Raw genomic sequence first — 14,013 nt, forward strand, 5'->3', positions numbered from 1 at the left:
TCCTTCTTTGGAGGTCTTTAAGCAGAGGCTTGACAACCATATGTCAGGAGTGCTCTGATGGTGTTTCCTGCTTGGCAGGGGGTTGGACTCGATGGCCCTTGTGGTCTCTTCCAACTCTATGATTCTATGATTCTAAATACCTGTACAGTCATACCTTGGGTTGAATGTGCTTCGGGTTGAGCGCGTTCGAGTTGTGTTCCGCGGCAACCCAGAAGCAACGGAGCGCGTTACTTCCGGGTTTTGCCGCTCGCGCATGCGCAGACGCTCAAAATGACGTCACACGCATGTGCGGAAGCGGCAAAACACAACCCGCGCACGCGCAGACGCGCCGTCGCTTGTTGCGTTCGCTTCAGGATGCAAACGGGGCTCCGGAACGGATCTTGTTCACATCCCGAGGTACCACTGTATACAAATCTTACTTGCAATACACATCACCATCATGGAAAATCCTCCACATCAATTCCAGATGGATGCATATTTTATAATTACAATTTGAACTATGGAGAGGCGGAATACAAAATAAAAATTAAAAAATGCTATATGTATGACAAAAAGGAGAGCAAAAGGCCCCAAAGCTGGAGGGGGATCTTCTGATTCTTTCTCTTGCAAGCCTGAGGATGCCACACACCTGGTGGTGCTCAAGAGCCTAGCAAGCTTGGAACTTACTTGCTTCTGTGCAGAGGCCCCCACGTGCACCTGGCAGAACTTGACAGCTTGTTCCAAGGCTGCTTCTTCATCCACCTGCAGAAAGAAACCCACGCCATGAGCAGAAGCAAGTCCACAATTGCCCACAGGAAAGGCAGCCTCCGGAGCCAAAAGGCAACAAACCCTCACTTGAAATTTGCTACAATGCAATTTGCAATCGAAGTCTTGGCGAGTGGATTCATTTTGCAAAATTTCAATCGGACTTTGTGTTGTGTCCCTCCTGGGCGGCTGCTTTAATGACCCCCAATGGCCTGACCAGGGGGACAACGTTGAGGAGTGGCGCTACAGGCCCAGCCTCCTGGCAGAGGTGCTTCTGCCACAGACTGGGATGGTATGTGAGCGGAATAGATGGGTGTAGCCTGGGATAGTTCTGATTGGACCTGCACCACCCACACTTCCCTGCTGGCCTGGCCTGCCCTGCCTCTGCATCATGCTGCTGCTGCTGCTGCTGCTAGGAGGTTTTGTCTGCAGTACTGTCCCTCACTGATTAAAAATTATACTGGAAAAATAAATGGGCAATGTGGAAACTGACCAGAGCTCCAACTGGCGCAGTGCTGATCCTGGCCCACGGGGCTTAGCATAAACAGATAGGTCAGGCAGGAGGAGGGTGTTGCCTCAGTTCCCTGGATTTTCTAAGAACGAGACCATTTGGGGACTGATCACCACCCATGAAGTCCTCAGAAGCCAAGGAGCTTCTCCTGAGAGCCCACACCAAGCCGCCACAGTGACAGCCACCAGCATTCTTCCTCGGTCACCGTAGAACAAATAAGACAACACAAACAATAATACAAGACCCTGTCAGCTTCCGCCCAACGTGACAGCAAAGGCACATTTCACCAGTGCTGCTTACTTGCTTAATGAGCATGTACGTCTCAGACATGATCTTCTCGATCTTGGCCAGGTCGTAAGTCATGACCTTCTGACCCTGCTGCCACACACGATAAGCATCCAGGAGGAGGGTCTTTCCCGACTCTGTGTCATCGATCAGTTTCCTTTTCCGGCTTGGCCTCTGGCTGACCTCCTCCATCGGAGCTGCCTGGACGCGGACTTTGGCCGCCTCCAACTGCTGGTGCTTAGAGCTGATGCTCAGCTCTTCCAAGGACAGTTCGGCCGTCCGGCTGCTCTCTAAGCTTTTGTCCTTAGGGATCCGCCCGGGGAGCCCTCGGGTCGACTCAGGGCCTCTATAGGAAGAGCCCATTTTTTCAGGATCCTCAGAATATCCTTCCGAGTCCATGAGCTCCGCTGAGCCCGGCTGGGGAGCCTCTTTTGCTTCTCCCTCAGGGGTTGCCTCCCGTAGCTCTGCTGTGTCCATGGCGGTGGGGGTCTGCTGCACCCCCTGGGCGGCTTCTTTCACCCCATTCTCTGCACCATAAGCTGCCACCCCACCTTCAGACAAGGCTGCCTTTTGTGGGAGGGTTTCCTGTCCTTCTTCCGCATTTGCTTTGTTAGAGACGTCGGTCGTCATCCTGGACGCAAAAAAGCTGCAGCACTTGGAGTCTGGATCTCCGGAGACCTTTAAAAGAGACAAAGAATTTGTCCCCTTGAATTAGGAGGGGCACCTTCTCCCCCCCCCCCCCCAAGAAGCATGCAGGAGTTTTAGGGCCTTACCTCGGTGAGCTCATTCAGCATGTCCTCCAGCACAGTCACCGTGAGGACGAAGGCACGCTGGGCAAGGACCTGGCGGTCTGCATCCCGCAAGTACTTCCTGCAGCACAGGGAAAAAAGAGGGCAGGAAGGCATTTGATTACAGGACTTGCAGATGCATTTGAGCCGATTCTGAGGAAAATACCTCGTAGCACAGACGACACCTATATCAGACACCTCTTAGCTGACAAAGACCCCGAAATCAACAGGCCTGTGGCGAAGTACTGTTACATTGCAACAAGAATAAGATGAGGAATGATGACAGCAACGGAGTTCAAATTGCAAACATCGAAGGAACGATAATAAACAGTAGTGACATTTGAGTTGAATCCTTGAAACCTTGAGGGTCAAGGCCTGGTTATGGACATAGGTTCCAACTCTTTTGATCTGGCCATGTCTCCACTGTTGTCTGTAGTGCAGTTGTGCTTGTGTTGCCATATTTTATTTTATGGATTGCTTGCTGGTCGTTGACCGTATTAAAGATATTTGATTTGATTTTGATTTGATGCATTTGAAATCGAGGAGACAGCAGTTCAAATGCTCTGGATCCTGCTGGATTTCTCTGCCTCCAAAAACCACCTAGATGAAGCAACTGCTGGCCACCGCACATCCCTTTCAAAGGACAAAACTTAAGAATCCATAGTTCACTTGGCTCAATCTGGCCAGTTTCCCTTCCCACCACTGGTGCTTTGCTCAGGTCCAAGGCTACGACATCATTTGCTACTCAAGTTCATTCCTGACATTGAGAAGGCCTGCCCTGAAATATATTCATTTTGGGCTGGTGGAGAAGATGTCTACCGCCTAACCATGTGAACTCCAACGATGCTAAATACCGTATTTTTCGCTCTATAAGACGCACCAGACCACAAGACGCACCTAGTTTTTGGAGGAGGAAAACAAGAAAAAAAATATTCTGAATCTCAGAAGCTAGAACAACAAGAGGGATCTCTGCGCAGCGAAAGCAGCAATCCCTCTTGCTGTTCTGGCTTCTGGGATAGCTGCACAGCCTGCATTCGCTCCATAAGACGCACACACATTCCCCCTTACTTTTTAGGAGGGAAAAAGTGAGTCTTATACAGCAAAAAATACAGCAAAAAATAGGTAGCTTGGCTGATGATGAATATTTATGAGCCTATAGCCCTTAAACCAAAAAGCTCCCGAATTTCCAGAAGCATCTTTTAACTGCACAAACAAGACGTGAGCTGAGCCACAATACAAACAAAACCATGGTGCTCTGTGCTAAAAGAGAGGGAGAGAGTCTTGCCCACCCAGTTTCTGACAAACCAGCCTTCAAAGGAGGGTTAATTCTAACCACATCTCACCACTGTGATTGAAAATACCTTCAGAAGACCACCAGATCCCTCTGAATACCAGGTTCCTGGGAATCACACGTGGAGAGAGAGCCATTTGAACTCAGGTAGAGAGAGAGCCATTTGAACATCCAAGAAGTACCTGGCTGGCTACTGTTGAGACCAGGAGGAGATGCCCCCTGTGGCCCAATCCAGTTAAAGGACTCTTCAGATGTCCCCAAGATATCATTTTGTTCAAAATGCACCAAAGACTACAATGGTTTTTCCTTAACCTGAGACAAGTGTGTCTCTTTTTCTTTCATACACATACACAATAAAGAGGTTTCACTCCAGTCTAGTGAGCTTGCTTAAAGAAAACAAACTTCCATCGACTGCTCTCACACAAAGCCAGAAGCAAAGGCCCAACAATACATCCATTTCACGATTTTATCCAGCGGCAGCTTCAGTCTTAAGAGCCACAAATGATTACGTGCTGGCATGGACTATGTTTAAATCCTTCGGCTATGCTGAGAATCTAAGCAGGCCAGCACAAGAATGTTGCGTATCCCTCGGTAACTCACTGGGAACCGCCTCTAGATCTTAGGAGGCTGTTTCCAAAGATACGCCCCTCACTGTGTGGCCCCATTCTGAGGCCTACCAAGCCCTCCAAGGCTTCTGCACCAAGAGGAGAACTGATGCAATGAAGAAACAGGAGCAGCGGCTCCTTTCCTCATCCCAGCAATATTTTTGTGAAAGAGAGAGTGTCTGCCAGGCCTGCCTTCTCCATCATCAGAGTGTATGGCTACTAGCTGAGGATTCCCTGGAGGTACCAGCAGCGCCTAACACTCCTGGCCTTGAGCAAGGCCCTTCTTCCTCCTTCATTAACCTCCAACAGTATTTGCATGGCATTCATGCAAACACTGCCTTGGTCTTTCTCATGGCTTCCTACACAGGCTGGAAGGTCTCTCCTTAGCTACTGTCCGCACCATCATCTCTTTATCCCTTGCTTAGGGTAGAGTCCCATCAGTGGACGTCCCTTAAGTTTTCACCCGTATGTGTTGTCAGGAGATCCATGTGTTACTCGTATGTAGGGCACCCACATAGGGACTCAGGAGTGGGGTCATGATGCTGCCCCCTCCCCCAGTGGTATTGAGTGTTGCAGCTGCTCATGAGGAGGAGTTCCTTCTATATTCAACCCGCAACCATTTGGGGCAAGGCTAGCCCAGGGACAGGGCAAGGAGGGCAACCGCATTGCTGCTTCACCATGTGCATGCCCTTGCCCACAACAGCAAAGCCTGACTTGATTTGCTCTTAAAAGCCTGTAGCCTTCTATTTAAAGAGGAACAATGAACATAGAAAAAGACACTCCTCCCACATTTGCTTCCAACGTCGGGCACCCACGCAAAAGCTCCCAAACAAATATTTAAATCCTTTTAGAAATCATGCTTAATATCAACGTGTTTGGCTTCTAACTGGGTTTGTTGACATCCGCTGGGCTTCTTAGCTACGCCTGTCCTGAACTCCAGAACGCCTTTCTGTTGCACCAGCACGCAAAAAGGCTGTTTGTCTTTTCCACGCACCAACTCAGGAAATCTACTCAAATCCATACACAGAGCATCGCCAGATCTGCTTCACCTGCGCAGAGATAAAAACTGAAGTGATGATGATTCCATTTCCCCTAACATGCTGCTGCAGACAGCCCCAGATTAGACCCTGATGGAGTAAATCAATCCACTGCTAAATAAACATGCCAGCCAGTCTCCAGAGAGCCAAACACAGTGAAGAACATCTCAGACAAGGCACTGAAGGGGCATGGAAGGCTTTGTACTCTCAAGATTTCCTGGGCAATGGACTGGCTGGAATTGGCCGTATCAGCTACTTGGCACTGAATGAGGCCCACAATTAGACATGCATTGCCTAGCATCATGAAAAAGGGAGTAACCAAGCAACTTATTCTTAATGCACAGCAATCAAGTTGGCCTCCTAGGGCCACAATCAATTCTCCCAGATAACTTTTTATTATTTTAAGCTTAGATAATGAACCTTCATCACCAGAGGAAATCAAGAGGCATCCAGATTAAGAACGACTTTGACTTTCTAACTGTTTCCTCTTTGCCAAACAACACTGTAAAATGAAGTTCCTAATTTATTAAAAGTTAGTTTTGATGGATGCTGCCCATCAGTGGATGAGCAATTCTTCAGGCAGAAATTATGGAGGGAGGAAGAGCCTCAGCCATGGTGCTCCTTCTGTGACAGGCAGGTAGCGAAAGCTCCTCTTTTTGTCAAAGAGGTTTTCTTAGCTAAGGGGAATCCTCAGAAGCTAATCAGCTGAACAGCAGGGGGCTGATGTTGCTAACATACAAGTGGAAATAAAGGTGCAGCTGTGATTAGATGTGACAGTCAACGCTGGGAACCTCAATAACCTCAGCAATTCACTTGTCACCAACCCAGGTGGCTCTCCAATAGGCAGAGAAAGGAAGGGAGGAGGAAAAGGTATGGCGGTTTAAATTCTCCAGGGTACCCCCGCCATTTGTCCCCCAGAAGGGGCCTACAGTCCTATTGAGAGTATTGGACACCATCCCAATCAAGGAAGAGTGGCAAGCAAAGTTCATGGAATATGCAGAAATGGCAAAACATATGGGAATAATAATATATCAAGAAGAAAGTGTTTTTTATTAAAGAATGGGGATGTTATGTAGATTATTTAAAGAATCATTGTAAACAACTAAATACATTAGCAGGATTAATGTAAAATCAAGCATTTAAAATGTGATCTTGGGGGGGAAAGTAAATAGGTTTTTTTAAAAAAGATGTTAAGGGAGACGTGCAGTTTAATTAAACGTATTCACTATGTAACCAGAGGAGGAGTGGAGGGAAGTCAAAATGAGGGATACAAATGTAAAGGAGGACTATTGTTGTTAAATTGAAAACTGGGGGGGGGGGGGGGATTAATACAGTATTGGATAGAGGAGGACTGCAATGCAGCAGCACTCCATGATAGAAGTTCTGCATGAGCAAAGGCTCTAAGGAGAAACTTGGCCATTTGGCAGCCATGGAGGCAAAAAGACAGCCTAGAGAGGAGGGCGAAAACTTAGCCTGTTTCTGCCTGCTGACAGTGACTGGCAAGTAAAAATCACAACGGACAGTCACACATGTTCTGGATGTTTTTTGCCAGTTAGTTAGTTAGTTGTTCAAAACTTTTTTTAATATTGTGCTTTAATGTTGTAACCCATCCTGGGACCTTAGGGTGAAGAGAGGGTAACAAATGATGACGATGATGACGACAACAGCAGCAGCAGCCGTAGTAGGGGCAGTAGTAGTCATAATACTATTACTACTAACATATGTTTTATTGTATTTGCAGATACTGCTGTGCACTGTATTTATATTTTATGCGAGTGGGCAATATATTTTTATAAAATAAATAAGTTAGATTGCTTTCCTAAATGTCAGCCATTGCTATAGCTTTGTTCATTGGTTTAAAAACCCAAAAGGGAGGAACTGGCAAGATCCTCACCAAACAACTGAGTGAACAATTAGCCTCTCACATTGGGCCCTATGACTGCCACTCTGAGGTTCTTCGCAATCAAGAGGCATTTTCAATTTATGAAAAACAAAAACAAGGGTTAGAGACTTGCTTGCTTGTTTAAAAAAATGAAAGCTGGGAATTTGGGGGTTCTGGCTTATTCAGTGCGGGAGGTATGGAACTGATGAACTGTTTTTCCTGCCTGCCCCCCCTTCCCCCTATACCATAGCACTGCTCTACCACGCTGGCTCCCTAAACCACTTTCCACCCAAAGAACCGACAGCAGCCAGAAGCCAGCAGTGATGTGGGCGGAAGATTTCTTCTTTTTAGAAATGCATTGTTTCATAAAATTAATTGTTAGCACAATGAATGCACGCAATACATGCCAAACAGGGGAACTGGAAGAGATAGGATGTCAGTCAAATCTAACATAAAGCGGTTATTAACTTTTTCCAAGGGGCCATCCCTAGGAAGCAGATATATTTATGAGCACAGCTGTTAACCCACGCTAAATTTAGTATGCTGGCACTCTTCAGAGCCTTCATGTGTTTTTCTTGAAATCTAATCAATTTTCAAGCCGTCCAGAAAACATTGATTCTGCAGCAAAAGCTTGAATTGAATATGCTTGAATGTAACGTTTAAACCACACTTCATTGATTCCCCCCCCTCCCCCAAATGAAATATTTCAGTTCATCTGCTTTTGGCCACTGGAAGGTGCTCAGCCTGCCTCTTGACTGAGGGATGCGCAGGGGATTGAGACCCTTACCATTGTGGGGAAAGGGCCAGAGTGCAGGGGAAGGGGCCTGATTTGCCTGGAGAAGGTCGCAGGTTCAATCCTCATTGACATCTCCAGTCAGTGCAGGCGATATTGAGTCCACCTATTTCAGTATGAGGCAGTGTCCTTATGCAGAGAACTTTAAATGTGGCCCTGAAAGTTGCTCTATTGAAAGGAATCAGGACTGAGTGTCTTTCATTTAGCTCTGCTAAAAGACCTCGAAATCATTAAAGCCAGCGAAACTGAACACTGTCAGTTTATGGGGGGAAGGAAAAAGATCCCAGCAATGCTGTCCGATGTACAAAACGAGAAAAAGCAAAAAGGATGGAAATATGGAACTGTTAACTGCTGTTGCTACTGTCAAAGAAAGATGTGAGGGAGCCTATCTGCGATTTTGATCTGTGACACACGCACACCACATGCTTCTTCAAAATGAGCATATTCCCACCTTAAGAGCTCAATTACTTTGAGCAGTCAAAGATGGAAGAGTGGTTTCTGAGGTGCTGGAAATGCAGCTGATGTTATCTGCTGAACTCTTGTGGTGGGAATAACTTCCAAAAGGCCTCCAAGGGTACAAAAGCCAGGAACCAGCACCTCTGTAATCTCTATTCCCCCACCCTCACCTGTATCCTCTTCCTATCTCTTTGCTTCTCTCCTTTCCTGGAAAGGATTTTTAATATTCATTTTCAACACTGAGAGCAGCTGAAGGGGACCTACAAATGACAAGAGATTTGCAGGGTATACAGTGGGGAGGAAAGTGCCCGGATTTGGCCTTTGACGAACTGCTCTGCATTAAAGCCAAGATACAGCTTGTTCAGTCTAGACAGCGAGGCTTCAAGGCTGAAAACAAACACTTTTGCAAACCAACCATTGTTATTCTCTAACTAATATATGTAAGAGCTAAGAAGGGTTTCGGCCATGGGGGTGGGGAGGGGTCAGTATCTTAGCATTTCAAGCCAGAACCAAGAAACCTGGGCCGTCCTCACTTTCCCTGGTCGGGGGTCCTCTGCAGCATAGATGAGACTTTCAGCAGGGTGTTGTAATCCTTGAGCTGCGACAAGACGTTGAGCAGAAGGACGATGGAGCGGTTCATGTGAGAGGCAAAGCTACCAGGGCGATCAATTTCATCCACGGGGATGCGCCAGATTCCCTGCACAGGGGAAGAAACCAGGAGGAAACCATCAACGGTGGGAAGCAGATATTGCAAGCGATAGGAGGGCTGTTTGGCCCAGGGCAACAACCTCAAAGGGAGCCTCATATGTAGGCATTTTTAAAATTTTTTTGGGCATTCGGTGAGTTTCACAACCTGTTTTTATGCACACCTGACCCAAATGTGGCACACGCTCACAGCTAAAACAGCATTTGTGAATACACCTCATTTTATTTTTCATGCCTTGTTTTTGGGTTTAATTTTTATTCTATCTAGGGCGCCTCAAAGCAGAACGTGGCCATGGCCTCTCTGGGTCTCTGAGAAGGCCTAGTGACAGCTTTGGACAAAAGTTTCTTCCCCACCTGCAGTTTCAATATATGAAATGCAACTGGAAATAATTCATTCAGGATTTCCAAGTTGAAACTGAAAGGCTTCATCAGGCACAGAGAATATGTAAACAAACAAACCATGACATTCCATTGCAGGGCAGACATTCTTGATCTTAACTTTGTTATCCAAGACATCATGCAAAGGGCAAGTATAAGGACTTTTCTAGGCTTGAATAGAGCTATTTGCAGACCTGGCACAGCAAACTCCTCATGTAAAGGGAGGATTAAAAAATCCAGAGAAGATGCCCATTGAGAAGGTAATGTACACAGGACTCAAAGGGCTAAACAAACAGAAGTCCTGCAGGCCTGTTTTTTTTTGTAAAAGGCTACACAAGTAATCCAGTTCCCAAGAGGCAACTGAATTCCCAGCCTTCAAGAAATGTTTTTTAAACAAACAAGAGTCCACAAAATGATGGAAGATGAAAAAAAAGAAAGGAAGGTGAAGAGTGTGTGCTGTGTGCCATTAAGACACTAACCAATGCATACCCCATGGCACTTTTGCAACCACATTCTCACATAGTCCAAAGCTTCTCCTGGACTAACATTCCATACTAACCGTACATTCAAGGTGCATTTGACTGTGCCCCCAAATAATCCTGGGACCTCTAGTTTACCCCTCCCAGAGCTACAATTCACAGTGCCCTGAATAAACTTAAGTTCTCGGGATTCTTTCGGAGGGGGTGGGAAATGTGCTTTCAATGGACAGCCAGCTGCTGGCCAGCAGTTGTCTCCCCCTGTCCTCCTCCCTGTATCCCTCCCTCGTTCTTTCCATCCTCCACCTCGGCTGGACCAATTGGGAAGGCTCTCTGGGGCACAGACCACAAACATTGGAGCAGCCACCAGCAGCGCACCTCCGATCGGGCTCAAGGGATTTACAGCATCCCAAGAGCTTTGACACAACGACTCGTGTTTCCAGCGGACCCACGGCACTGCCAGAGAGGTTTCAGAGAAGGAGCCTCTCCGGGGCTCCACGCCCGGCCAGCGCTCCGTCGTTTCCTCACCTAGACCTCCCTGCAAGCCCCAGCCAGCTCTGCTTCCAGGGCCGGAAAGAGCCGCGCATTTCTTCCCCTGGGAAGTCAGAGCAGCAGAGCTGCGCTCGGCGCCCCGTCGGAGAGGTGACGCCGACTCGTCTTCCTCGTCAGCCGCGGAGCGGCGGGCCAAGTGATCGGGCTCCCCGGCAGGTGGCGGGCGAAGGGAAGGCTCCATCGGCACCTACGCAACCTAAACCAAGGCGACGGTAGCCGAGGAAAGAGAGCCGCGTCGCTGCTAACTGGAAACCCGCGCGATTTGCAGGCGGAGGCGGCGCTCCGCTCGGCAGGCCTCCTCCTCCTCCTCCCACGCAATCCGGCCAGCCCAGGGGCCGCCCCCGCCCGCCTCCCGGGGCTTCCCCCGCAGTCCCCCGTCCAAACAAGGCCGGGCGCTGCGCAGCCGAGCCCCGAGGCTGCCTCGAGGCGGGGGCTTCCCCTTCGCTCGCTTGCTCTCACCATGCTGGGCACAGGGCGGCTCCCGGCAGCTGCGCGCCCTGGTGGTGGTGCTGGGGCTGGCCGCCCGCAAGGCCGCCTCCTGCCGCGCCCCGGAGAAGGCTCCCCCGCGGCGGCGCGGAGGCGAAGCGGCAGGCCCCGCGGAGGCGGCGGCGGCGGCAGCGGGAGCCGCCGCGCTGCCCATCGCTGGCGCTGCCATCGGGGGCTCTTCCCCGAGACGGCGCCCGTCACGTGGCTCTCCGCCCCCGAGAAGCCCCGCCAGGAAGGCAGCCAGCCAGCGAGAGAGAGGAGAGGCGGAGCTCCCCGACACCCCCGCGCCGGAGGGAAGCCAGAGCGCAAAGCCAAGCGGCGCCGCCGCCAGCTTCTGCCTCGGCCGGGCTGCGCAAACTTCGCTCTCCCTCTCCTCTAGGGCACCCCCACCAACGTCACCGCGAAGGACCTGCTGTAGCACCGCGGCCGCCGCCCGGCTCCCCCAAGCGTAGTTGCCGCGCAGCCAGGAAAACACGCGTCGCCTCTCCGGGGCACTTTCAGGCTCCAGCGTTGCCTGCATCAAAGCAGCAGCGGCAGCTCTGCCCGGCCTTTGAAGGCTTCCAAGAATTTCTGGCCCGTTTCACGCTTCGCTCAGCCAAAAAAGCCCCCACCTCCGCATGGAACCAGGCACGGAGGACAAAAAAAACTTCACCCCAGGTCGCTTTTTGGGGAGAGTCACCTGTTGTTTCTGGAGCTAACTCTCTCCAGCTCCCACTGAAAGGCTTCTATCAAGGCCCCAACAACAGAACCCAGGTGATTTGTTTGGTTTTTGGGTTTGTTTGTTTTTTAACCAGCAAAATCTGCTGCCTGACCTGCACCCAGCACAACACCAACGCTATCTGCAGCAGCCAACTTGGTGGCAACAGTCTTCAGAAACTTGATTGGGTCATGAACGCAGCTGATTTCAAGAACATGACTCACAGTTTGAGCCCAGATCCCGTTTTTCTTTTTAAAACCTCTCATCAATTTTCAGTTTCTCCTTGTTCGTTTCTGTAGAACACATTTATACAATACTATAGAGAGAGACTTTCAGGAGCCTTGCCTATACGTTGCATGAAAAGAGCACTGCCATTAAGCCAGATTCTGGAAGAATAAGCAGCATCTGCCCCAGCCAAGGCTACTGCAACCTGCTCTAGGAAATAAGATGGACTGCAGAAGCCTTCATCCACCTAAGATGGGATGCCTAAATCACTTGGCGATTAGGAGGATGCTGACGATGAAAGCAGAATCCCAACTACCTGAATCTCCTTAGAGAAGTACCAATTTCTTTGCACCTTTTTATCCCATGAATTATTATTTTTTTTTGGGGGGGGGGAGAAAACAGTGCAACAGCAGCTGACATTGTGCTGACAAACCAGAAGTGGAAGTGATGGGCAGCTCCTAAACCCAATCCTGACAGTAGTTCACTCTTATAAAAAGAGGGCACATTATTTAGCTACTGTTCCCAAGGGAAAGCCTGGCCCAGCACACACATACGCTAGACACAAGTCAGGGCTCATATCTGCATAACTGAACTTGATGACACAATTGCACTGATCTGCAGATCCTATCCCAAGCGCACCTCATGGGGAATCCTTGCCTCGTTCCTGCTTTCTGACAGGAAATCATAATATGACCTCAACTCAATTGTCCACTGAACAAGCCAACAAGAAGGCGGGAATCTGCTCCTCTGTGCAGCTACAAGACACGACTGCTCATCTGCAGCATAGCATCTTTCTGTTTAAAAAACCCCACACATCACAATTCTGTTTTCAAATCCACTTCAATTAGTCTTCAAATGGTTCTTATCCATAGATAATATACCGTATTTTTCGCTCTATAAGACGCACCAGACCATAAGACTCACATGGTTTTTGGAGGAGGAAAACAAGAAAAAAAATATTCTGAATCTCAGAAGCCAGAACAGCAAGAGGGATTGCTGCGCAGTGAAAGCAGCAATCCCTCTTCCAGTTCTGGCTTCTGAGATAGCTGCTCAGCCTGCATTCGCTCCATAAGACGCACACACATTTCCCCTTACTTTTTAGGAGGGAAAAAGTGAGTCTTATAGAGCAAAAAATACGGTAATTTACGTTCTAAGCAAACTTGAAATGTCTGCTAGGAGGAAGCCCCTAGTACTAATGCAACAGACGCAACAAAAAGCCCGAAGAATTATATTGACCCAGCAATGGTAGCAACAGAACAAGAGCAGAGGAGGAGGAGAGAGAGTATAGCAGATGCAAACTTCTCCACCCAGCCCTCAAACTACCCTTGACTAAAATCCCTGTGAGCCAAGACGGGAGCATCCTGTGAGCCAAGACGGGAGAATTGGGGTGAAGGCGGACACCCTCCGCAGACCAACCATAAGAAACATCCTGGTAGGTCCCCATGTTCCTTTCTCTGCTGGTAGAGAAGTGTCTCCACTCCACAGCAGAAGGAAGTAAATAAGGAGCCCCAGAATCCCAGAGCAGGCAGACCCCTACCTACACAGCACAGGACCGTCAGCAGCAGCACCTTCTGGCCAAAGGCCACACCGGCAAAGGGGGACCTGTCTGATGCCCAGTGATATGGTGAAGTCCCTGTAGATTTTCTTGAGGGGAGGCTGATATCTGAATCCTGCCGATGGGAACCATCATCACCACTGGTAGAGAGTGGCCTGTGATCCCCTATGAGGCTGCACCTCATAGGCTAGCCCAGCTTTTCTCAACCTTGGGTTACCAGATGTTGTTGGACTACCACTCCCATCATCCGCCTCTGCTGGCTATGGAAGATGAGACTTGTAGCCCAACAACATCTGGGAAGCCAAGGCTGGGCTAGACAGAGACTCGCTGACTCCTCCTACCCCCCATTGGTGCATGAGTGAAGACAAATGATGAGCTGTCAGGGACTGGGAAAGTGGCTGTATGTTGGATGCATATCTGGATGGCCCTGCATATCTGAGACTTCTTGGGATGGAAAAACACTGCACTGCAATCTGTAGGAGCCAGAGCTGACTCCAGGCTGCAACACCCCCCATTTCTCCTGGCACATGGAGAGGTGAGTGTGGAT

At 49.1% G+C, this 14,013-nt stretch overlaps 2 protein-coding genes across 7 annotated transcripts in view; both read right to left on the reverse strand.

Moving 5' to 3' along the window:
* MED15 (mediator complex subunit 15) overlaps positions 1-14,013 on the reverse strand; it is a 141,382-nt gene that overhangs the window by 104,020 nt on the left and 23,349 nt on the right. The window lies entirely within an intron of this gene.
* Positions 1-14,013, reverse strand: part of CABIN1 (calcineurin binding protein 1) — a 63,304-nt gene that overhangs the window by 13,592 nt on the left and 35,699 nt on the right. For all 6 annotated transcript variants that reach the window (XM_083417508.1, XM_083417510.1, XM_083417506.1 and 3 more), the window contains exons 30-33: positions 8,926-9,089; positions 2,314-2,410; positions 1,556-2,218; positions 667-741 (exon numbers count right to left, since the gene is read on the reverse strand). In XM_083417508.1, coding sequence (XP_083273634.1) covers positions 667-741; positions 1,556-2,218; positions 2,314-2,410; positions 8,926-9,089 — 999 coding nt within the window. The remainder of the gene's footprint in view (positions 1-666; positions 742-1,555; positions 2,219-2,313; positions 2,411-8,925; positions 9,090-14,013) is intronic.

Source organism: Podarcis tiliguerta (genome assembly GCF_965153285.1).
Source record: "Podarcis tiliguerta genome assembly, chromosome: 16".
Lineage (NCBI taxonomy): Eukaryota > Metazoa > Chordata > Lepidosauria > Squamata > Lacertidae > Podarcis > Podarcis tiliguerta.